The following is a 24,873-nucleotide window of genomic DNA, read 5'->3' on the forward strand; positions in this document are numbered from 1 at the left end:
TTTTTGGCCATGCCAATAGCTCCACCATGTTTAAGAATAGAGCTAATTTACAGTATAAAACAAAAACCAAACAACAAACAAACAAAAACAGATGGGGAGGGAGAGAGATTCTGTTTTATTTGGCCTCTTTTGTTTGAAAAACATTCAGTGAAATGTGCAGGCCTGTGTTTTTTATGATAGAGAAGATCTGTAAAATATGGGGATTTTAAATAGAAAGATTTTGCTTCTTGTTTGTCTTTGCCCTTTTGGTGTTCAGTGGCTTACATCAACATTGTCTGGTGCTCCCCCTCTACTGAAAGATGGCTGCTTTACAAAGGCCATCACTACAACTGGCACTACGCAGGATCATGTGATCTTATTTTCTCACTCCAAATTATGAGTAGCAGCTTCCATTTCAATTGATATAGAGCTAATTTGGGTTCATATGGCAGCAGGTTTGAATTTGCAGCAGAAAACTCCAGAATTGGAAGGGCCTGGAGGCTGATGGTAGCCTCCTTTACCTAGAGATAGTCCTTCCAGCGTAGGTAAGGCTGACACACTCTGACACAGCAAATAAGGGTATTTGCTGTATCACTGCCCATGCTGTCCTTGCCTTCTGAATAAATGGAATAAATGGAGGGATATCAGTCTGAGGGGCTGTCTGACCTGTTTCAAGAGTCTTGGAATAGCTTAATTTATTTATGATTAGGCGTGTGTCATGTTCCTCAATAATAATAATAACTCGGGCTTTTTTCTATGAAAGAAAGGACCTGAAAAGACCACTAAAGTCAGTGCAAATCTTTCCACTGACTTCAGTGAGGTTTGGTTTACTCTTGCCAGAAAGCAATAGTTGGTAGGTAAGCCATAAGCTGTGTCCTTTAATTCGTGGTTTCTTTTCTTGTGATTTATCCCATGGCCGATCAAAAGAAACTTGACCATACATGGCACAGTGAATGATTCAGAGAAACTGTCTTGTGAAAACTAATCAAATCTGTAGTAAATTGCTGTATCATTTCTACTGCTGATATTTTCTCTGCAGTTAGTAACTCAAATATCTGAAAGCCACATGGAAACTCAGCCAGTTTAAACTTCAAAGGCTTGCACTCAGTGGCTGCATCTACACAAGACACTGATTGCACAGTCGCTGCTGTGCAGTCAATTAGTACTTGCTTATACTTGTTTATACAAGTATGAAATGACTGTATAGTAACCGGAATGACTACACAGTAGTGCTGCCAAATGGCTTTTTTGTGACGCTGACTGTGCAGTGGCATCATGTCACACTTTCTGCCATGCGACGCTACTGCACAGTAGTCACGGGCTACTGCACAGTCAGCATCTCATATAGGCACAGCCAGTATATCTGGAAGAATAATTTGTCCTAGGCATTCCAAAATATAAAGTTTATATTAAGCAACATAACACTTGCTGAACGATTTGGACTCTTTCTTTCATTTAGGTTCTGGTCAACAGTAAGAAGATGGTACCAAATTTCTTCAAGAATGGTATCAGGATAACCAGTTCTGGCCTCTACATTATTGTTGAAATACCTGAAATAGGACTTTATGTCTCCTATAGCTATAATGTGTTCTACATAAAACTCCCTTTCAACACCTTTTATAACAATACGGAGGGACAATGTGGTAAGTGTATTCAGGTGTAATTAATGTCTCCAGATTCTTGTTTTTTTTGGTATAAGATTTATCAGCACTAGATTATAATGTTTTTCTTCCTCTTTGATGGAGCAGAGAGTGGTAATAGAGAGTTCCAAGTAATCTCTTTTTACTCCCTTCTCCATTTGTGGATGAATGGAGGAATTCAAGAGAAGCAGTATGTATGTATGTATGTATGTATGTATGTGCACGTTTCTTCTCCCTTTTTGCTATCTCCTGATCACATCTGCTCATGAAATGGCTCACAAAATCCATTTTAAAAGACAGGATTGTCTCAATTGCTTAAGCAAGTTGGAAGAATTCATTACCTGGCACTTTACGTGTCATCCATAAATGGCAAACTAGCTATTTTAGCTTTTTCCTCCAAGCATCTTCTTTCTGTGAAGTCAATGAAGACCCATTCGTGTCTGATACTTTCCAAGACCAATTAAAATTTTCCACCTGCCTTTACGCAGGTAATTTCCTCTCCAGAAGGAATTCTGGGAAGTCCCTGAGTTCTTCAGCTTTTACATACCTTTGTTTTATATTGCTGGCAGGTACATGCACCAACGAAAATTCAGATGATGCTAGGAAGAGGAACGGTGAGATTACAGACTTCTTCAGTGAGATGGCATCTGATTGGAGAGTGCCTGATCATACCAAGAGACCTTGTGAATTAAGTATCCCAGAACCCACTCCGACTGAAATAGATCAAGGAGTTTGCCCCCCTTCTGCTCTTTGTGCACTCATCTGGTAAGACACGCTTTCATGAGCATCATATAGATCAGCGGTCAGCAACCCTTCCTGGCTGCAAGCCAGAATGACCCACCTTGGGTCAGAGGTAGGTGCAAGGAGGGGTGGGGTGGCAGGAATGAGGACCCACTCATGGTTGGTGCTTCTCCCTGCAGCAGCCTGGGGAGGACACCTGAGCTTAAACCCCCTGCCACTGAAGGCTACTGAGGCTCCACATTCACAAGTTGGATTCAGTGCTTCTGTTGGCTAGATCCAGTCTGCAGGTTGTAGGGGTATCTACGCTTGCTCCAGGGTAGGGGGGCATTTTATTTAGAGTGGCTCTCGGGAGTCGCTTTTATTAAAATGCCCCCAGCATCTTGTGTATTCAGCATCTTGTGCTTGAAAATGGCAGCTGGGATGTTTTAACTAAAGGTCGTTTAATGAGCTGCCATTTTGAAATATGGAAACACTGAAAACACATAATGGCAAGGCTGCTGGAGTGTTTTAATTAGACTCAATTGATTGAGTCTGCTCCAACACGTTCTTAGAATGAGTTGGAGCAGGCATCCCAGACATGTACAGACACCCCTAGGTTACCAAGCCCTGATGTACATGATCAGGCCTAAAAGGAGGCAAGTGTATGCTTCACAGATTGGCTATGAACTGTCTATAAAAGGTAAAATAAATTAATCTAAATTTAGTGATTTATGATCTGAGGCTTAAAACTGCTGATTTTTAATGGTAGATACTGAACAGCTGATTTGTCAAAATCCATCTTCTTTTAAGGCATTTTAAATTTGTTTGCCCAAGATAAATTTTGGAACATTAAAACCAAAATTTTTAGGTATCTTATTGTTTTTGTCTGAAGGCTGTAAACTAAAATCACTGCTATAAGTCTATCCTGCAAATTTATTTTCTTAAATAATTTTATTATTTTAAAATAAGATTACTAAATTAAAAAAAAACCAACAAATATCTGTACCTAGAATTACTGCATTCAGATTGCAAAGAAGACTTTATGATTCAATCCCTATTGCATAATGCATGGGTAAATCAAGATGCTGTAAATAATATGAGAAAAAGGTCATCATTACTTAAGAGGGATGTATGATTAGTTTCCATTGTGTGCATCTACACATGCAGTTAATGCGCCTACATTTTCTACATAGAAAATTCAGGCGCATTAAACTGCACCCGCCGCATGCATCTGAATGTGCTCACATCGTGAGCAAATTTGCTCCCAACCGGAGCAGTTCAATCTAGGGATTCTGCTTCTGCTCTGCTCTGCCCCCCTCTAGCAGCCAGGGGGAGCTCCAGGATCCCCTGGGTGCCAGCCCCAGACTGGTAGGGGTCATGGGGGTTAGTCCCAATCCCCACATGCCTGGGAGAGCTGTCCCAGTAGCAAGGCAGCTCCCTGCCAGCTGCTTGGGGATTGGGACCCGTGCTGTTCACCATATGGCTGGAAGAGACACACCCACTGCAAGATTTGCTAGTGTTTGGTATCCAGAAGAACATTTCCCAGTAAAATATTTTAAAGTTGTATATTTAACTTGACAGATTTTTTCCATGGTTTGGTGTGCTTCTGAGCTAAATTTTTGTTATGACATAAAATCCACCATGAAAAACTTGCCTATTGTTATTGTTTACTAAGGAATATGACAGACTGTCACAACGAAGTTCCTCCCCAAGCTTACTATGCAGCTTGCCTCAGGGATGCATGTTCAGCCGTGGGTCAGAGGACCGAATGTTACAGCCTTAAGACCTATGCTGCTTTGTGTGGATTACAAGGGGTTTGTGTTGACTGGAGAAGCAAAACGAATGGAGAGTGTGGTGAGCTGAAGAAGGGTTTTCTGGTCTGGAAGTAATTTTACTCTGCTCCCTTTACTATTACACATATATACTGTGTCTGTGTTGATTTTAGAAGTTACATAGGGCTTGAGTCTTCCCTGAAAGTATAGACAAATTTAATTGCATCCATACTGATATAAGCTGAAACACTACAATTTACATCTCTGTGATTCTGTACTGATACAAGTACAGCAAAACCTTTCCAACTTTTAGCCTGCTCCATTCAGGGCAAATTTAGATAGATGTACCTATGCCAGTAGTTTTCAACCTTTTTAGACACAAGGCACCCCTCTTAGTTTTCACTCAACATTTGACCACAGAAAAATAATAAAGCAATTTTGCAAAAGACTCAAAAAGACCACAACACATTAGAATGTTTTTACATTATGGATTCCTGTCTGAAATCTCTGGCTTTATCTTGTGTTAATATTGTGCAGTACCCCATGGCACCCTTGAAAGGGTCTCAAGGCACCCCAAGGTGCCACAGCACCCTGTTTGAGAATCACTGATCTATCTTGTAACACTACAGGATGATGCCAGAGTAACAGTTACAGCTTAAGAACTGATGGGCGCACCCAAGTGACAGATCCCCACCCACTTTTAAAGCAGCTCAAATGTACATTTGTCCATGTCCTCAGATACATCAGCAAAGCTGGAATAAAATAATTGATGTCAGTGTAGTTATGCCTGTGTGGAACTAATGGAGAAGGGAAAATTAGGTCCGTGGCATGTTCTGAATGGTTTAGCACTAGAGCTGATTGAATTTACAGTCCCAAAATACTGAAAATTGCTAAAAGCTGGAATGGTTTTTCAGTGTTTTGCCTTTCTGATAAAAGAAAGCAAAGATTTTTTTAAGGAAACCTGGGGATGAAAGATGTTGAGTGAAACCTTATGTTTTATCAAAAATCTATTTTTCCATCAACATTTCAACAGGAAAAAATAGCTAGCCCTGTTCATGTTACAGTCATGTATATTCAGAATAAACCCACTGTTGTTAAGTGGAATTACTTTAGATTTACATCAGTAAAATAGTATGGTATTTGACCTAGTCAATTTTCCTCATCATTTACAAACATCTTGTCCTGCCACTGGCAATATAATGGTACTTGTTCAAAGGTTTATAATAGAATATATACATCATGATCAGAACCTGGGCTACGTTTCAGTCTTTCACTAATGTTTTCTAGTTTGTTCATGTCCAGTACAATTTCATCACTAGGTGGCAATATATATATATATACCCTTTCCTTCTGCTTGTTTTCCCTGTGCTTGCTGGAACTGTTGACACAGTAGTAAAGGTAGCATGTGTTGTTGCAAATTCATTACTGGAACAATCTGCCCTTATGATCAAAAGTACAATAGAAACCTCTCTTTGGAAACCTTCTCTTCTATGTCTGTGGAACGCACAAAGTGAAATACCCTACCCAGGTGTAATTTATATTGTAAGGCGGTAGGCAAAGCAGGACATGCTAATCTTCATATTGTCAATGTTCTACAGAGGCCAGTTGTTCTGGGGACCAGGTCTACAAGCCATGTGGGAGAAGAGGAAGAAGAACTTGCTTCAGCAGGTGAGTCATTTCCTAAGCACTAAGGATACAAACCGGTAATTTTTAAAGTATTGAAGGGATTTTCACATTCAAATCCCACTGGAATTCCAGCTCCTCTTGGACAGATTTTTGTTCTTGTTCTCTCTAAAAGCTGGGCTTGGTGTCACTCATCCCTTCCTATTTATTATATAATTATGCAGGGAAACCATTCCTGGTACCATTCCCTCACAAAGTAAGGCAAAAGTGTTTGTTGAAGGATGTTACTGCCCTGATGGGAAGATCCTGTTGAGAGATTCTGAAGCTACTTGTGTTTCTGTCTGCGGTAAGGAAAAATACAAGTTGGGGGAAAAAAATAAAAATTTGCTCTGAGCAACTGCTATAAGATTCCATAATACAATCCCTTTCAGTCCTCAATGCCCTGCAGCTCAGTGTGCTGTATAAATAGAAGCAAGGATTTCAAAGGGTGATATCTTTTATTGGACCAATTATGTATTTGGAATAAAGTTAGACAAGGTTTTGAATGCAAGACATACTTCCTCAGGTCTTTGTACACTTAGCCTTTAGTTATTGGATGACACTTTCTGACTAGACCAGAAATGCTTCCGAGAGACATTTCATCCCTCTAATCTTACCCAGAAAGAACTTTCATTTGGGAAGATGCAAATAAAATCAGTCTCCAAGAACTTTTGGATTCAGTGTTTTGGCCATTGTTCACTGTTTCTTCAGTTACTTTTCTTAGATCCCAGGGTCTTGTTCTTGATTCGTGTCCCTTTCCCTTTCTCAGCTTTGATAATTTTCTCCAGCGTTCTTTTCATTTCCAATTGTTCTAACAATTGTTCTGTTTTACAGCCTGTACTGGACCAGATAGATTAGTGAAACAGGTAAGGAAGGAACAGAGGTAATGATCTTCCAATAGCTATTGTGATACGGTAGCCAGATGCTGTGTCCTACTGTAAAAATGATTGCAGAAATATCTCATTCGTTTAATCCCAAATTCAAAACCTGTGTACAATAGAAACAGCAAAGACAAGGGATGGGACTTCTAATTCTGCTACATAGCTGCACTCCTTATGAGAGAGACTGAAGCAGAATTGGAAACCTATGAAAGTCTATTGTTTTCTCACTCATTCTTATTTTCCTCCTATTTCCTTACACAAGGCTGCAGAGGACACAATCAACCACAGCATATTTTACCATAGAACTCTGTGGTCCCTATGAAATTTAGAGTCTTTAGTTTCATATGTACCATATTTGCCCAAATCCAAGATGACTTCAAATTTAAGATGATCCCACAATAAATAGATCATAAACATGAGAAATTTATAAATTTTTTAAACATATCCATCTAATTATTGAAGTGTCATCTTAAATTCACCTTCCCGCTCCCCCCACTCCTCCCCCAACTGCAGCACCAGGGAAAGCACTGGCAGGTGAGTCAAAGTCAGCATTCCACACTTCAAAATGATGATAGAGATTCTTTAAATAAAGTATGTTTGATGAGCTTTAGTTAAAAAAACCCACCACCATTTTGAAGTACAGGGACATTGAATACAAATGATGCTGAGGCTGCTGGAGCATTCTAATTAGAATGCTCCGGCAGACTCAATTTATTAATTAATCAAATTTGCTCTGATGTGTTATAGTTAGCATGCATTGGAGCGGGTGTTGGGTACATGTACAGGAGCCGAGAGTCTCTGGCTTATCCCCAACACTCTTTTCTCATTAGTCTATAACTTCCAACTTCCATTCTGTGATCTGTTGCTTTTTTTTTTTTGCACAGCCTGGAGAGACCTGGGAACATGATTGTCATTATTGCACCTGCAATAAGAATACCTTGAAGATTACTTGTTCACATCGATCTTGTCCAAAGTCTCCACCAGTGAACTGCACTATAGAAGGATTTGTACCCAAACCAATACCACATCCAGATGACCCATGCTGCATGGATACAGTGTGTGGTAAGCTTGATGAAAAGCTGGAAGAACTGGGATTATTTATAAAGAGGATGGCACAACATTGTCCTTCATATTAACTATAGACAGGACAATAAGTAATGTATTTAAATTACAAAAAGGGAGATTTATATTAGATACAGGAAGAATTTTCTATCTAGGAAGGTGTTTAAGCACTGGTGCAGTTTACCTAGAGTTTAAGGAATCTTTCTGTCATTCATAGTTTTAAAGAGCAGGTTAGACAAATATAGGTTCATAATGGTTTAAAGAAGGATTAATTTATGTGGAGGGGGATGAATCTGTGTGCCATGCTTTAGACATATATGTTTGCATATGTTGGCATAGTTGGCATATATTGGCTATAATTTAAAGAAGCACCAGGCCATTTGATAAAATATAGTCTAGAAACTAGGCCTGTGTGAAGCAGCTTGTATTCGCCTTGGATTCGGCTGATCTGGGGGAAAATGATTCAATTCGGTAATTCAAATCACTGTCCTGAATTGATTCGGCCGAATCTGATTCAGAGATTCGCCTGCTGTCGAATCTCCAAATCAGGCAGGCCAGGCCCATCCCCCACCTGCTCTCCCAGCCTGGCACTGGCTGCCCAGCCTGCCCCAGCTCCCGGTTAAAAAAAAACAAACCCCGACTCAGCGGGTGCAGCCAGGCAGGGGGTAATCCTCATTGCCCCCCACTGCTCCATGCTGCATGGGGGCTCTGCATGAGCCCCCTGCCCCCCCCCCCACTTCCCCAGCACCCCCGCGGCTTTGGTCTTTTAAGAAGAAAACCCCATGAAAACCCCCCAGATTCACCGTTCCTGCCAGTAGGGGGCGATCCCCACTTCCCCCCTGCTGTGTGGGGGGCTCTTCCATGAGCCCCCCAAAACCCCAAGGTTGCCACAGGAGCTGGTAAATCCTGGGGCTTTTCTTGGTTTTTTTTACCTTAAAGGTCCGGAGCTGGCCTGGGTGGGGCAGCCATGGCAGGGCTGGCAGAGTGGGGGGGTGTCCAGGGGCTCATACAGAGCCCCCCACACAGTGAGGGGCAGTGGGGATCACCCCCCGCCCAGCAGCAGCTGGTGAGCACTGGGGCTTTTGTTTAAAGGGGTGGGAGCTGGGGCTGGTGGGGCACCCATGGGGGGGCTGGGGAAGAAAGCGAGGGTCAGGAGGAGCTTAGGGAGCAGGGTGGGGCTGGGGCTTGCAGGAGCAGCCCTGTGGTTCCCTCTTTGAGGCACTGGCTGTCACCTACCCACCCTGAAGTCCTGCAGGAGAAGTGAAAAGGGCTGTTTGGGCCAGACACAAAGACTGAAACCCTTCAGATAAGAGCCTCAGAAATGAAATCTTTCCATCATGAAGAGCAAATATGCCTAATTCCCAGCCCCAGGTATCCTCTGGTAAAACCACTGGTTTATAATGTGAGCAGTGTAAATTGCTCTTCTCAAGGCATTCTAGAGAGAAAGTGACACTTTCTCCTCATGTGTGTTTTTATTACCTCTTCATGCAGCCCGAGCCATGCTTCTGCACAGATGGGGAGGGATTTAGTGCATCTGGCACAGGATGGAATAGAGAGACCTGACTTCTAGTTCTAGCTGTGCGAATGTCTGTCTGTATGATATGTAGCCCATCACTTTCCCCCTCTGCACAGTTTCTTTTTTGCAAATCACTGGCATTAATTTATATTTTAGTTGGTAATCTCAGATATGAGGCAGAATATAGAACAAGTCTGGATACTGAATGTTTCTTTCATTCCTAGGGATGAGTCCCATCAATGTTATAAATAAGGTGTATTTACAGAGCACTGAAGGGAAGTTTGCATTGCCAGTCCCCTTTCTGTTCATACTCTGTAAATGAATGGACCAGTAAATGCAGCGTATAAGAGTTTGAGCTAATGTAAGGAAATTATTAGGAGATAATTAGGGGTGCAAGTCTTTGTACTCAGGTAAAATCAGTGGGATAAAAAGGCTTTTTGACACTTTTTTTCTACATCTCCTGTTTCCAGAATGTGATGTGAAGTCTTGTTCTGTCATCAAAAAGGAATGTGACGCAGGCTTTCAGCCAGTAGTAGAGATTTCTGGCTGTTGTCCTATATTTTCTTGTAGTAAGTACCATGACTCCTTATAGTATGTTGTTTTTCATTATTTGAAATGGGACTTTATTTACAGTTTAGTCCCAAGACATATCCACACCCATATGTAGTTGTATAATAATGGGCTATTCTACGATGATGTAGTGCATTGCTACATTGCCATATGGCGCACTACACTGATGTAGCTATCATGTAGGACTACACATAGTGGCGCACTCCCTGGTTATATAACCTGACTTATTATTCAGTTTAAGATTGAAGCAAAAAAATATAACTTCATTGGAATGAGTTAAAAATTATTTTCAGGGTTGTGAAATACGAGTTTTATTACCAGGAGCAGTTAACAGCAGAATTGCAGAATAAAGGATTGTTTGATTGGTGGAAAGTCATGACCATTAAAAAGAAAAGAGAGTTGTTAACATTTGTGCAATGAAAAATTGAGAAGGGATCAGGTAGATTATAATGAGCAATGATGTCAATTGACTCTGTCAGCGCTGTCTGACTAGAAAAGCTGCTACCACTGGCAGGCAGTTGGTTTTAAACTCTGGATGGGCCAGGAATCTTAGGGGCATGCAAGTGTACCAATGCATCCCCCCTGGATCTGCCCTGGTCAATACCAGGCACCATCTTCATGCCCTGTAATCCAGTTTGCTCTTTTATGGTGATCCATAACAATAAAGCAAAGAAGGAAAACTCTGCTAATTTGATTTAAATATACAGGGAGAAAAATAGTTTGTTAAATAGAAAATACTGATGGGTACAACTTGCACTTCACACACAAAATCAAAATAAACAATAAATGTGGGTTTCAGGATCAGAAGTAGCAAAACAGACAAGCTTTTGGCGATCACAGCTCTCCAACTGTTTGTCTGTCTACTCGAACTATGCAGTTGGTCCAATAAAAGACATTACCCACAAGTATGTTTTTCACCTACTTCCTGGACCATCACAGCAACAATATCACTTTAACACTAAAAAAACCCACAGTCATTCTATAGTTCCAGTGCTGGGTAAAAGGGCTACTAGCTTCCTTTAGGTCTTTTCTACTTCTTTTGAGGCATGCAAAACTAATACAGAAGCTGATAATATTGTTTCCAAAGCCTCTCTTTTGCTTTATCTTTCTTACAGTTCCAAAAGGTGTTTGTGTTCATGAAGGAGTTGAATTTAAGGTAGGATTTGATAAGTTGCTTCTGTCAATATGCTCGTGTGTTGTAACTTTAATATACTATTAATTTGTAATACCAAAATTCCCTTCAAGAAGGAATTTCAAAGAACATAAAAACATCATGAAAATGACATGATTTTTTTTCTCTAAAAGTTCATGCGCAGTTTTTCTTTGAGAAATTATTTAATAATCAACCCAGGAAGCCAATAGATTCCAATATACATGAAACATCCACTTGTATTCAGGTCTAAGTAAAAATGTTGATGTAACAAGAGTATGTACAAAAAAATTAAATATCATTGGAAGTTTTGCACATGGCTAATGTTTCAGACAGTTGAAGGCAATAGAATAGTAAATTTATGAAATTATGAAGTAATATTACATAGGGCTTACTTAATACAGGGTGTGTCTACATGTGCATTTGATCCAGGAGCAATTTACTCATGAGTAAACTACTCGTGAGTAAAGGCTCCTGGGCAGGTGTCTACACCTGCAGTGTCTTAGAAACAGATTTGCTGCTCATGGCAGCAATCTACTCCCACCTCCACTGGCCCTACACCAGCCCCTTGCAGCAGCCAGGGGGAACTCAATGCTCCCCCTATCTGGATGCTAACCCAGGGGCTAGCAGGGAGCACTGGGCCAAGAAACAGCTGTCTCCTGGCAATTGCTGGGACATTGCTCTATGACCTTGGGGGGCTGCCTTCTGCTAGGGCAGGGAAAGCATCCTCATTCCCTGGCATCAGAGAGTTCCTGGCCCTGGCTACCCAATCAGGAGCAGCAGACTTGGAAAAATCTGCAGGGGATAAGCAGGTCCCATCCCCCTGCCCTGATCTGCTGGTGGGGTAGCTAGCAGTAAGCCCCCACCCAGCAAGGGCAGATTTCTCCTCCCTGATAGGGGCTTTCTGCTAGCTGCCCCTCTAGTGGATGAGGCAGGGGGCTGGGACCTACCCCTGCAGCTCTTTCCAAGCCCTGTGCCTCAGTTACTCGATCAGGGCATGGGGCTGGGACCTGCCCCCAACTGGGACAGTTCTTAGCCCCTGCTCTGTGATCAGGGGGTGGGGTGGAAAGCCTGTTCCCTGCCCAGTTCTGCAATCACAGAGTGGGGTGAGGAGCACAATGGAGAGCCTGTTGACTGCCCAGCTCCACAATCATGAAACTCAGTAGGGAGCAGGCTTCCCAGCCCCTGACAGCAGGGACCTTCCATCTCCTGCTCTGTGATCATGGAGTAGGGCCTGGGAGATCTTTATTTCCCAGCACCACCTCCATGGTTGCAGAACCAATGCTAGGAGCTCCTTATCTCCCAGCTCTAGCCCCGTAGTCACAGGACCCAGGCTGGGAGATCTTTATCTTTTAGCACCAGCTCTATGCTTTGTGGGCCAGGAGATAAGGATCTCCCAGTGCTGGCCCTACAACCACAAAGCTGGAGCTGCAAGATAAGAATCTCCCAGCACAAGCCCTGTGATCACAAATCAGGAGCTGGGAGATCCCTACTGCTGGGACAGAGGACTATTGTCCCTGAAGCATGCAGCTCCCTGGGGCAGGGAGCAATCTCCCACCCTCTGGTGCCCCCTGCTGACCAGCTGACTGGGCGCACATTTGCTTCTGGTCAGGGGTCTACACATGCGCTACTGCACAGTTACTAATCTTGAGTAAATTTGCTACTTGCATTTTCAGGTAGCAAATTTACTCACAATTAGAGCCAATTACTGTTCAATAAGTGCCTACACATGTAGATGCAGACAGTGATTAGCTCTACTGTGCAGTAAAGCATCTTATGTAGATGCATCCACTGTGTGGCAGATTAGTGCAATACTATTTTTTTTATATTTTTAGGGCATGTCTACACGTGAGGCGAACTGCACATTTGTTACTGTGCTGTCACTTAATACTTGCTTAACCGGTGTTGCTGCACAGTCCCATCACCACACAGTTATTTCTAGATGCCACTGCGCAGTAGCAACAAGCTACTGCACAGTAGCTCATTACTACTGTACAGTAGCATCACCCTCATGGTTTATGTCTGGCAACGCTACAGCACCATAGCAACAATCTATGATGCAATAGCGTATCATGTAGGCGTACCCATAGTAAGTTAACTAGAAATTGAAAAGTGTTGGTTTCAGGACCTACTGCCAAAAATAAATGCCAAAACCCATAATTTATGTGTATTACAGAGTAATATATGTGTATTACAGGGTACTGGGGGTGGGGTTTAGGTTGTAGCCGTCTTGGTCTAAGGACATAGGCAGACAAGGTTCCTTGGGTGAATTTGATATCGTTTATTAGACAGGGTACTGAACTCTTTCACTCTATTTTTCCCTCTTCTATTCTCTCATTTTAAGCCAGGAGCAGTGGTGCCTAAAACTTCTTGTGAAGACTGTGTATGTACTGAAATGCAGGACCCTGCCACACACATCAAACAAATTCAGTGCGTTCCAGTGAAATGTGAAACTGAGTGTCAGCAGGTAAGTCACTTTAACTGTTGCCTTACGCTCTGACATTCTGTTAGCTAAACTTCAGGTTCTGAACTATGGTAAGTGAGATAATGAGCCATCTCATCAATAAAAATGGCACTTTACAGATATAAACAAACTTGCTTCTTCAGGTTAGTGGTTGTTTGTCTCTTGAAAATTTAAAAAACAGTGCCAGAATGATATTCTGGGCAAAGAAATTTCTGATAAAAGTGTGACCACAAAGGTAACCTGATTAGAGGCAAAGATGTTTGTGTGATTGCTTTGGAGCTGTTTATTATCACTATTAAGTAAAAAATGGTAGAAAAACTATTCTGAATTGGCCCACGTATAAAGGTCCTGATGAAGGTAAATATTCTAAAAATGAATGGATTATTTGTTTTTAGGCAATGTTTACATTACAGGCGTAAGGTTTAATACGCCCCCCCCTACTGCTGCTGCTGCTATGTCCTATCATCTTCCTATAACACTTCTAGGTCATAGGTAGGCAGGGCCATGCAACCCCAGGTAAGACAGTGAGGGGCAGTGTGGCCAGATCAGAGCTGTGGGGCCAGGAAGGGGGAGAGAAAGTCAGTGGGGAGGTACCTTATGGAGCTGACAAGAGGAGCAGAGCTGACAAGAGTACAGCTGAGAAGTGGGCTGGAATGGGGGCCAGCATGGTGTGGTCAGGGGAATCAGAGTGTAGAGGTAAGTAGTGGACCCCTGGAGTTGGGGGTAACATCATGTAAGATCATTGCTGTCATCAAACAGAGTTGCCAACCCAAGCATTTTTTTTTTTTTTACTGACAATCTGAAAACTTTTATTGTCAACACAAGATTTTTACTATGTTTGTTAAACCCCTAGATTTGAATCTGGCCTTTGTTACTGCTATCCAGGGTCTGGGAGGAAGGGTTACATTTATATTATGTAAAACATATGTCAGTAAAAACACATCAGTAAAAAAGTTGGTTGTCAGTAAAAAAAGAATTTAAAAAAAGAGTGTTCTTGGATTGGCAACCTTGTAATGTCAGTACCCCAAGGGTTTAGTAAGGCAATGAAACAGATGTAATAACCAAGTAGGTATAAGCATCAGGTTTGAAATACCAGGCCTCCATCAATCAGAGCTTTTTACAGAAATATAAGCATCGGCTTGTTGGATTTTTCTCCCTCCCAACATTAAAGAGGACAATATGGCTTTTGTCTTAATGCTTTTTGCAGGCAAACCATAACCCATGTGGTGATGCTTTTGTTTCTACAGGGCTTCCGCTACATGCAGCAAAAAGGTGTGTGCTGTGGCCAGTGTGTGCAGGTGGCCTGCATGGGAACTTTTCCATCTGGCACCGTGACCATTGAGGTGCGTGTTCCCTGCCCCACAAAGAATTGTAATGTCACAGCGGACTGTAAACATTTTAATTAGAGCTCATGGTTCATTTCAATAGAGAGTTCTGCTTCAAAACTCGGACCATAGAATGCTGCAGTTTTACCATACCTATTCTGCTGTCAGATTTTATTTATTTAAACTGAGGCTGCAACTACTGATAGAGTGTGCAGAGGAGTCTAATGGAATTTACATAGGCTGGTATCTTAGGAGTTGGTTGTATAGTAGCAAAAGCAAAAAAAGTATAAAAATAGTTATAAAAACTCATCATGTGTTGTAACTTGTTTTTTTGTCCTTATTCAGGTTGGGAAGCACTATAATCATCCAGAGGATAATTGTACTGAGCATATGTGCACAGAGTTATCAGGCCAGTTTGTCCTGACTAGCACAGTAACAACTTGTGCGGAATTTGATCCATTAGACTGCATCCCAGTGAGTATTGCATAGATGGAATATTCTTAAAATTAGCCATCATGCTTTTTAAAAAAATCCCCAGTTCTCGGTTAAAAAAAGTAACCCCAAATCCACACTTTTCTGTTATTTAAATGAAACACCACGATATATATCTTTCTATATTAGTGGTGTTTCATTTAAATCTTGGGAAAATGTGGATTTGGGGTTACTTTTTTAACGGAAAATTAGGGATTTTTTAAAATCAAAGAAAACCAGGATCCCTGGTGATCAGTAACGATATATATATATCACTGATCAGCAGGGATCCTGGTTTTCTTTGATTTAAAAAAAATCCCCAATTTTCAGTTAAACAAAGTAACCCCAATCTACATTTTTTCATAATTAAAATGAAACACCTCTCTCTCTCTCTCTCTCTCTCTCTCTCTCTCTCTCTCTATATATATATATATATATGTGTGTGTGTGATATCTCATTTAAATCAAAGAAAAATGTGGATTTGGGGTTACTTTTTAAACCTAAAAATTGGGGATTTTTTTTTAAATTAGAGAAAACCGGGATCCTTGCTGATCAGTAATTTAGTTGTGTGTGTACTTTATAAAGGTTGACAGGGAATACTGGATGTTAAAGGGTGAGGATAGAGGGAGAAATGGTGGAGTGAGATTTTCTTCATTCATCTGGCAATATAATTTTTGTTGCTGTGCCACTCTCCGTAATTGACTTTCCGCCACACCTAAGTTATCACAACTTACCAAAACCAAAAGTGGTCAAGTAAGAAAGAAGCCATAAATAAGCACCTGTAGTTACATACCTGGGAAGCACCACAGTATTGGTAATCACTATGCTTTTAGCTAATTGGTGCCTGACTAATCATAAATTGATGACAACAGGAAGACAGTAAGTATCCGTAACTGGTTTTTCAAAGGTAAGCAATTTCCAATTGTTTCAATAAGTGATGCACATTATCTGTACTTGTAAAAAATTGGGCTTCATGTGTCTGATCTCAAAACCAAGTAAAAGTTTAGTGGAAAATACCCATTGTCTTAAATCAATTTGAATCAGGCCACATATCAATACATCTTCACTTTACAAAGACAGAAAGCTTAGCCTTCCTGTTGTTGTTGATTTAAGCCAGTGGCAAAATTTCAGGGGGAGTAGCATAAAATCTGGGGTCATAGTATTTCCATCCATTTTACATAGGTCATGGATGGAAATACTAGTTTTGGGGAAAACTCACCCTGTTCCTTGTCAGATTTCTCAGAAAACATCTTACATCACTGGAACAGAAACAGCTTTGTGATTATACATCAATGGATTGATTCTACAGTTTGCAGATTAGAAGTTGCTTACGATAGCTCTAGCTTGGTGAGCAACAGATATATCTAAGCTTAGAATCTAAGCATTTGTGGTACTGTTTGCTTTCACTACAGGGCACTCTTACGGCAACTCCAGATGGATGTTGTAAGACATGTGAGTATATTGCATCTAAATATTTGAAAGCTAATCATAGTCAGGATCTCCATTCATTATGCCTGTGACCTGGTGAGCTAGTGAATGCCCTCAAATTTCATTGAAGTCCATAGGCTTTGATGGCTGTAGCATACATCTGCCAGGTTCTTCCAGTGTTGCCATTGGCTAAACCTTCATGTTCTTTTCTCTGTTTATTTGAAAGAACTGAGATAATTTTAGATTAAATGAAGCTCCTGATGGAAGAATAGTGTTAATTTGATAAATAATGTGTTCCAGACTTTATCATCTAAAACAGTGGTGCTCAGTGTTTTGACTCCTGCAGGCTGTGAATGAGTAACTTGGGGTTGGTCCACGGGCCAGACTGGGTTTGAGACCCTGTGCACGGGAATTAGGCCCTGGAACCCTGCACCACCCTCACCAGGCCTGCCAATCCAGGTTTAGGCCCTGGGGCCCATTCTGCATGCCAGGATTGGTCCCCGCACACCAGGATTGGGCCCTGTGCCATCCCTGCACGGCCTCGCGCTACCCTGCAGTGCACAGTGCCATGTTATTTGGTGGTGCCTACTGGTGCCAACATTTCTGGGCCCATGGGGAGTCCTGTGGGCCAAATGACACAGCTGTGGCAATTCCTAGATCAGGAGTGTCAAAGTCTGGCCCATAGGCCAGGAGTTGAGTACCTGTGAACTTGAACAGGGGTGTCAAACTCATCTGGCTGCATCAGCCAGCACTCGGGGCCAGTCCAGCCCTGCACACTGCATGCAGCCTGTGAACCGTATCTTTGACACTCCTGGTCTAGGAATTGCACAGGAAGAAGCATGGTGCGTTCTCTAGGGCCTACACAGGATTTATAGCCTACATTGGCTGTCACAACCTAACTGTTCTGTGTGTACACTCCATTAGGGATGCAAGTGAGCCTGGAAAAACATGCAGCTGGAGCAGCTTTCAAAGCAGAGCATGAGCTGCAGGTTGGGAGCAGGCAATAGCTGTTACACTGTAGAAACCTGTAGTGGTACAAATGAGCTAAATCAACACAACTTTGAGCCTGGGTGGAACAGAACTGAAGCATTTTTTTTCTTCATTTGTCTAACTGTTTGGACTCATACACACACAGCAGTTACAGTTGAGTAGCAGCAGCTGATCCTCCCTTTTTGAAGCCCCTCTAAGTGTACTTTTGTCCATACCATTAACCAGTGCAAATTTAGCCCTCAATGAAACAGGGTTAATTGTTTTGCTGGTATTGCTGTAGGAGCATATGTTTCCACTGTCACAATTTACCCCCAGTATCATTCAGAACTGGAATAAGGATTGTGTTTGCCTAGGCTCTGAGGGTAGATATCCTACTTTGCTTCACACACTTAAAATGGCAGTTACAAAGATGCATGTAATTGCTGGGAATGCCTGTGCATGTACTTACCAGAAACAAAATGGAAGAGGAAGAGGACCTTCTTATTTTTAGTCCAATATCTAGCAGTTAAGGCACTCACCCAGGAAATGGGAAACCCAGATTCTAGCCCCCACCCTTATCCAGCGAGGCTTCAAACCTATATCACCTGCTTCCTAGCCCAGTACTTGAACCACCAGGAAGTAGAAAATGTAGGGTCAAACGTCCTTTGGGAGAAAAGCCTGTGTTTCTTATTCCTTGGGTGAGTGCCCTAACCACTAGGCTATTAAGATAAAAGATGGGAAGACCTTCCTCTTCTAGTGCCTAACTCCCTTTAGTCATGGGGTTTGATGGAGCTACAATTTGGCTTTACGTGTCTACATGGGTGAGAGTGTGTGGTGGATAGCTGGCTCAAGTGCAGCCCTGCTGAGCAAGTTCAGTAGGCCCGTGATGCTTGTTCTCCTGCTCTGCACCCAGATTAGAATAGCAAACTATACACAAATGCCCAAAACGACACCTAATGTATCTGGTTAACTGCATGTTAAAGTGAGATAGAATATAGAAGTGTTGTGCCAAATTGGAATGTCAAGCTTTCCTTTGGTACTTGAACTCCAACTGCTTTTAATTAGATAGACTTTGTTTTCATAGTTGACCTCTTTCAGAACATTTTACCTCTTACCTGAGTAAAGTTAATAGATGGAACCCTCCCCACAGGTAAACCTTTGAAACACGACTGCAAACCTACACCAAAAACAGAGACAATTATTCACAACAATTGTAAATCATCGAGACCCATTTCAGTGCCTTCCTGTGAAGGGTTCTGCAGTACGTACTCTGTGTAAGTAAGGAACTGCTTCTCCACCCTTTTGTCCTGTCTTCACATATCTTTGTTCCAGATCCGGTTATCGCTGCACCATCAAACTCTGCAAGGCTAGTAGCATACTGATTCAATTGTTATTTATTTGCTGAAATGTTAGCATGAAGTAAATATGATTTTCCCACTGATGCTTACAAATAGAAGACACTCTAAATTTCTCCTGCCTGACAGATCTTGGGGGGCTGGAGGAGGGAGCAGCTAATGATAATGAAGAGCAGGAAAGCAATAGTTAGTAGACTGATCACTTAGTTTTATTTTATCAGGTACTCCTTTGATGTCAATAAAATGGTTCACAAATGTACTTGCTGCTATGAAACAAAGAGCCATGAAGTAGAGGTGGAACTGATTTGCTCTGAGAAGAGGAAAATCAAATATACATATATTCATGTGGATGACTGTGGGTGTATAGAGGCAAAATGCCTAGAGAAAAAAGCATAAACACCCAGTGCTGGAGAAATATTGACTTATTTGTAATACATCCCTTGTAAGTAGTTAAGAATATAGCTGTGAGTAATTGATCTCCTTCTAATGAGCCTTTTTCCCTCCACCTTTGCTTTTTCTTCCAGTAATATGTGCAGTTGTGGAAATTAGTTAAAGGACACTGCTCTAAATGTTTGTCAAATAAAATGCATTTCAAAATGGTCATGTTCTGCTTTTGCAATTACACTGTTAACAGATATGTATAGTAGTAGTGTCTTTCATTGTGAATGACTTTATATGCTGATGAACTTAACAATATCTGTTTTGAACTCCAGATATCCATGGTGCTTTGCAAACACAAGACAAAATCCCTGTCTGGAAAAACTATACATACATTGCAAAACTATACATTTAGGTTGCTTCATTTCCCTTTGGGGTGAAACAGAACATTCCTAGAAGAGATGAAAAAGCAAGGATGAATACTGTCTCCAGTCTTTTCTATGTCCTTGTAACAAGGTATTTACCAGAATTTACAGATTTGTTAGAAATCTGATAGGGCCTCACTGTGAGTATTTCTGCTATGGCCTCAAACTTACAATCTCTGGGCGCTCAACCATATGCCTTATGGCCTATGCCACCCCAGCCCCTGCAGTCTCCAGTTAAAATTGTAAAGGGTAGTGCAGATTGTTAGGATGCAGTTTGGTTGGTACCATGGCTAGAATTCAAACTTTTACAAATACATTAGGAACTCTACATGCCGTGAGTGGTCAGGACTTCAGTTGTAGACATTATCCAAGACAATCCAGTAACAGTCTCCTAGGGTGTCGTATCTACTGACTGGAAGCACAAAGACTAGTATCACCACTTCCTGCAGTTCCCATGTTTCTAAGAAATTTCACCCCATTCAAATACCACACTGTTATGACTGTACCTAGTTTGTGAGATCTGTTGAGATTAACAAGATGGCAAGACTGCAGATTTTCAAAATGAAATGGACCCATGGTAAACAGCTAGTATACAGTCTTGAATAATCAGGTTGCTGTGCTGCATTATTTTAACAAGTTGGACCCGAACCTGATTCATAGATTCATAGATGTTAGGGTCAGAAGGGACCTCAGGTCATCGAGTCCAACCTCCTGCCCTGGGCAGGAAAGAGCGTTGGGGTCAGATGACCCCAGCTAGGTGATTGTCCAGTGTGCTCTTGAAGACCCCCAAGGTAGGGGAGAGCACCACCTCCCTTGGGAGTCCATTCCAGATTCTGGCAACCCTTACTGTGAAGAAGTTCTTTCTAATGTCTAACCTAAATCTGCTGTCCATCGATTTGTGGCCATTGTTCCTAATTACTCCAGGGGGTGGCCTAGTAAATAGAGCATCTCCTATTCCCTGCTGCCCTTCCCTGATGAACTAATAGGCAGCCACAAGATCACCTCTCAGCCTTCTCTTGCGAAGGCTGAAGAGATGTAGGTCCCTCAGTCTCTCCTCGTACAGCCTTGCTTGCAGGCCTTTGACCATACAAGTGGCCTCCTCTGAACCCTCTCAAGATTCTCCGCATCCCTCTTGAAGTGCAGCGCCCAAAACCAGATGCAGTACTCCAACTGTGGTATGACCAATGCTGCATAGAGGGGAAGCATCACCTCCCTGGACCTATGTGTCATGTATCTGCTAATGCATGATAAAGTGCGGTTAGCCTTGTTGATCATTTCGTCACGCTGACGACTCATGTTCATCTTAGAGTCAACTATGACTCTAAGATCCCTTTCCACTGCTGTCCTGCAGTGAAGGCCATCCCCCAGCCTGTGTTGGTGGTTCTTTTTGCCCAGGTGCAGCACTTTGCACTTGTCTTTCTGACTTGGTATCAGTAACTCTGGGGGAATCTCCTGGTAGTACAGTGTGATCAACAGAGTTCCTGCTCCATCCAGCGTAAATGAGATGGTCAGGGAAAAGACATTGCTGAAGCATCTCTTCATCTTGTCAATGCATTGATGTTTTGGCAAGTGCTATAAGGTAGGGCAGACCAGCCATTTCCCCAGCTTATATGGGCAATTCTGATCAAAGTTAGTGGAATTAGATGATGGTGGGGGGAATTTTCCTTACTCTTCCTAACTGACTTTGTGCAAAGTTGACTAAGCATCAGGCCCAAGTCATAGAATAGGAGATATCACTTTTCTATTGCACAGTATTTCAATCTTGGCTTTCTGGTGCAGTTTTAAAAAAATAATATTTTATGTATATGCAGCAAAATGATTATTTCCCCACCCTTTTTCACTTTTACCTGACTGAGTTTTATTTAATCAGTACAGTCACAGTTCTAAATAGATTGTATATTAAATTTTAAATAAGTAGGTTCAGTGCCCAATGATAGCCTAAGATATAACCATACCATTCATTATATAATTATTTTATATGCCATGTTACATGTTATACCTATGTTATAAACACTAGATGACTAACTAGTAAATCCCATGGGTCAGAGCAGTTATGCCAAGTTAAGCAGAGACTATGGCATTAAATTAACCACTAGATGTCACCACTGGGACATCTATTAAGTGTTCAAGCAAGGGAGAACGATATGATTTTTAGATAGCAAAACTTGTGTTACTTGAGCTATCTTAGTTTGCACGTAAGCTGTCTAAGGGCCTTGTTGCACATTACACTCAGTATCTGTTGACTGCACTTAAAATGCTAGCATCCAAGCATTCGAGCACTAAAACATGAGCCAAGTGCCATCATAGCGAAGCAAAGTTAAGATTTCCTTGACGAGGAGTATCTTTAGATGTAATGTGTTGAGCTAACATTCGACTGCTCCACAGAGGTGATATAATCAGGAGATTCTGGTATGGTGTTGAGACTGGGACTGACAAATATTGTTCCCAGTACTCCCACTGCACCAGAGCCAGAGCTGGCCTGTTCTATCCTGCAAAACCTGCGGCCACAGCCCCCACCCTACCCCACCATTGCTGATGCCGCTGCAGGGGATCCCAAAACTATATTTTGCAGGGGGCCCCAAAAAATTGTGGGCCGGGCCTGACTTGAGCAAATTCAAGACTCCAGTGTGATGGGGGGTGGCAGGGACTGACAAACTGCTGCTCTTTGGTCCCAGCCCATCTCCCCATGGCACACTGCAACCCACTGAGTTTTCAATGACTTTGGTGTTTAGGACATGTTTTATTTAGTTTATAGTAAGCATTATTGTGCAGCTGCTCAGAAAATTTTCTAACTTGTAATAATGCTTACTACAATCTAAATAAAACATGTCCTAAGTATAACCTGTAACAAGGACCTAAAAGGAGAGTGAGGCTGTGAAGTTTTAGTTCTCAACTATAACCTAATGCATTTAAGTGTGAAGTTGATATTCATATGGGGTCCCATCACATTTCAGAATCAGGACCTAAATAGACAAAAGATGAAAAGCCAAGTTATTTAATCTCTACCTTACCTATATAATGTTTAATTCAAGATTGTAAAGTATTGAATAAAATATAATCCAATTTATTCACTTAAAATATAAGAATTCCTCAGCTTGAATATCAAAATTGACCTTTGTAGCCTTAATGATGACTACAAATAATAGATATTTATTTTCACCTGTAAATGTATACCAATAGGTTAAGGATTGTGGAACATATCTTACATACTGACTCAATTGCTTGGCTTTTCCTAAAGAACAGTTGTAATTTAAACTTCAAAAGGACTCAGCATCCTATTATTCATTAATAATGTTAACTATTTCAATGGATAATTATTAATGATAACATAGTCTAACACTACTAATGCCTTATTGGAAAGGAATATCCAAATATTTTCAAAATGACTTTGTAAATCTGCAGAGTCATTACTTTTAATTTCTTTTAAGTGCTGGAGTTGTGGAATTTCAAGTCACCATACCTATTGTTTAATACAGGTTTTTGATGATGGTAGGTCAATTGAATGTGAACTAACACCTTATGTAGCTATATTTACTGGCATTTTTGTGTCCATCTACACCTGAAGAGCAAGGATTTGATCAGGCATAGGATCTGAATGACCTTCTTACTCTGACCCCTCCTGGAAGTGGTTCATCCCATACAGGAGTGAGAAGATCATTGGGACACACTGAAGAATCTTGTTTTATCCCTATAGTGGTTTACACATTGTTTTTATTACATTCCCTTATCTGTAGTCAAGAACTGAATATTCCTACTAACGAAGAAAAGAAGAATACAGTGTGCTGCAGTTATGAAATGCCCTCTATCTAGCTATAATTCTGGTATAGTAACTATGGGCATCTTTACATATGTTTTAGGGTGGGGTGGAGGGGCTTTAATTAGAGTGGCTCTGAGAGCCACTCTAATTAAAGCACCCACAGCGTCATCTGTATTTAGCACCCACACTTCAAAATAGTGACGGGGCACTTTAAGAAAAGCACATTCAATGAGCTTTAGTTAAAGTGCTCCCACTGCCATTTGAAGCGCAGGGACGCTGAATACATGTGTTGCGGAGGCTTCTGGAGCACCCTAATTAGCATGCTCCAGCAGACTCAATTAATTGAGTCGGCTCTGAGACATGCTAAGGAGCATGCATCAGAGCAGATGTCTGACACATATATAGGTGCCTTATAATTCCCTTTTCACTGTATTGTATTTAATTATTCTCTTTCTGTGTCATTGAGTCCTGTCTCTACCAAACAGCTGTGTTCCTGTTCTCTCTCTACAGTAGCACCACTAATAACTTCTTACCACTTTTCATGATGAAACAGTCTAAGACACTGGTAAAAGATTATTCCGTTTCCAGGCTCATTCCATTCTTGGTCTCATTATTCAGTATGACCACTGGATACTGGTAAGTAGGAGCAAAAATTAGGAAAATAAGGGTAAAAAAATAAGTTATACCTGGCAAGGGAAGTTAAAAACACAAAGAAGGGAATAGCTGGAAGATGTAGCTATTTCTGGCTGTGAGAAAAGGAGATTAAGCAGTGAATGGACTAAAACAATTTCCAATATTTAAAAGCTGATATAAAGCAGAGAGATGCAAAGGACTGGATACAAAGTAATGGTTTTAAATTGCAGCAAAGCAGATGTAGACTAAATGTCAGGGAAAACTTTCTTATTGTCAGAGCAGTAAGGCAGTGGAACAGACTATGCCCCAGGTAGTTGTGAAATCTCTTTCACTGAAGATTTTCTGGAGGAGACTGGAAAAGCATTGGTCAAAGATGATTTGGGAATAGCATTCCTGCATTTGGGCATGGGGTTAGACTTGATGACATTTGAAGTCCTTTCCAGCCCTCTGATTCTATTAATATGATATAGTGCAGTAGGAAGTCTTTCTGGCAAGTTTGCCTTCAGTGCTTCACTTGTACCTCTTTAGTTCTGAACCATTTCTCATGTGGATGGGATAATAAGTTAGTTCAGTATTGGGGGCTGTCTAGATCTTGCTGTGCCTGCTTATGTTGCAAGTAAGTGATGTGGCTGACCACATGGAATCAGACTGAGATCAAGTAACATGGCTGCTTACTTGTCACAAAGCAGAGTGATACCGATAAGGAAGAACCAAAT

The 24,873-nt window shown here is 41.4% G+C and overlaps 1 protein-coding gene across 1 annotated transcript in view; it reads left to right on the top strand.

The window, feature by feature from the left end:
- The window catches only part of LOC102568352 (mucin-5B), an 86,988-nt gene extending 67,424 nt beyond the window's left edge, over positions 1-19,564 (top strand). The window contains exons 34-48 of the mRNA XM_019476644.2: positions 1,439-1,622; positions 2,189-2,384; positions 4,015-4,193; positions 5,710-5,779; positions 5,959-6,080; positions 6,608-6,639; positions 7,539-7,716; positions 9,703-9,801; positions 10,918-10,958; positions 13,297-13,419; positions 14,664-14,759; positions 15,087-15,215; positions 16,625-16,664; positions 18,760-18,883; positions 19,186-19,564. Coding sequence (XP_019332189.2) covers positions 1,439-1,622; positions 2,189-2,384; positions 4,015-4,193; positions 5,710-5,779; positions 5,959-6,080; positions 6,608-6,639; positions 7,539-7,716; positions 9,703-9,801; positions 10,918-10,958; positions 13,297-13,419; positions 14,664-14,759; positions 15,087-15,215; positions 16,625-16,664; positions 18,760-18,883; positions 19,186-19,360 — 1,788 coding nt within the window. The 3' untranslated portion in view covers positions 19,361-19,564. The remainder of the gene's footprint in view (positions 1-1,438; positions 1,623-2,188; positions 2,385-4,014; positions 4,194-5,709; positions 5,780-5,958; positions 6,081-6,607; positions 6,640-7,538; positions 7,717-9,702; positions 9,802-10,917; positions 10,959-13,296; positions 13,420-14,663; positions 14,760-15,086; positions 15,216-16,624; positions 16,665-18,759; positions 18,884-19,185) is intronic.
- The last annotated feature ends 5,309 nt before the right edge of the window (positions 19,565-24,873 follow it).

Source organism: Alligator mississippiensis, chromosome 2 (genome assembly GCF_030867095.1).
Source record: "Alligator mississippiensis isolate rAllMis1 chromosome 2, rAllMis1, whole genome shotgun sequence".
NCBI classification, from domain to species: Eukaryota; Metazoa; Chordata; order Crocodylia; family Alligatoridae; genus Alligator; species Alligator mississippiensis.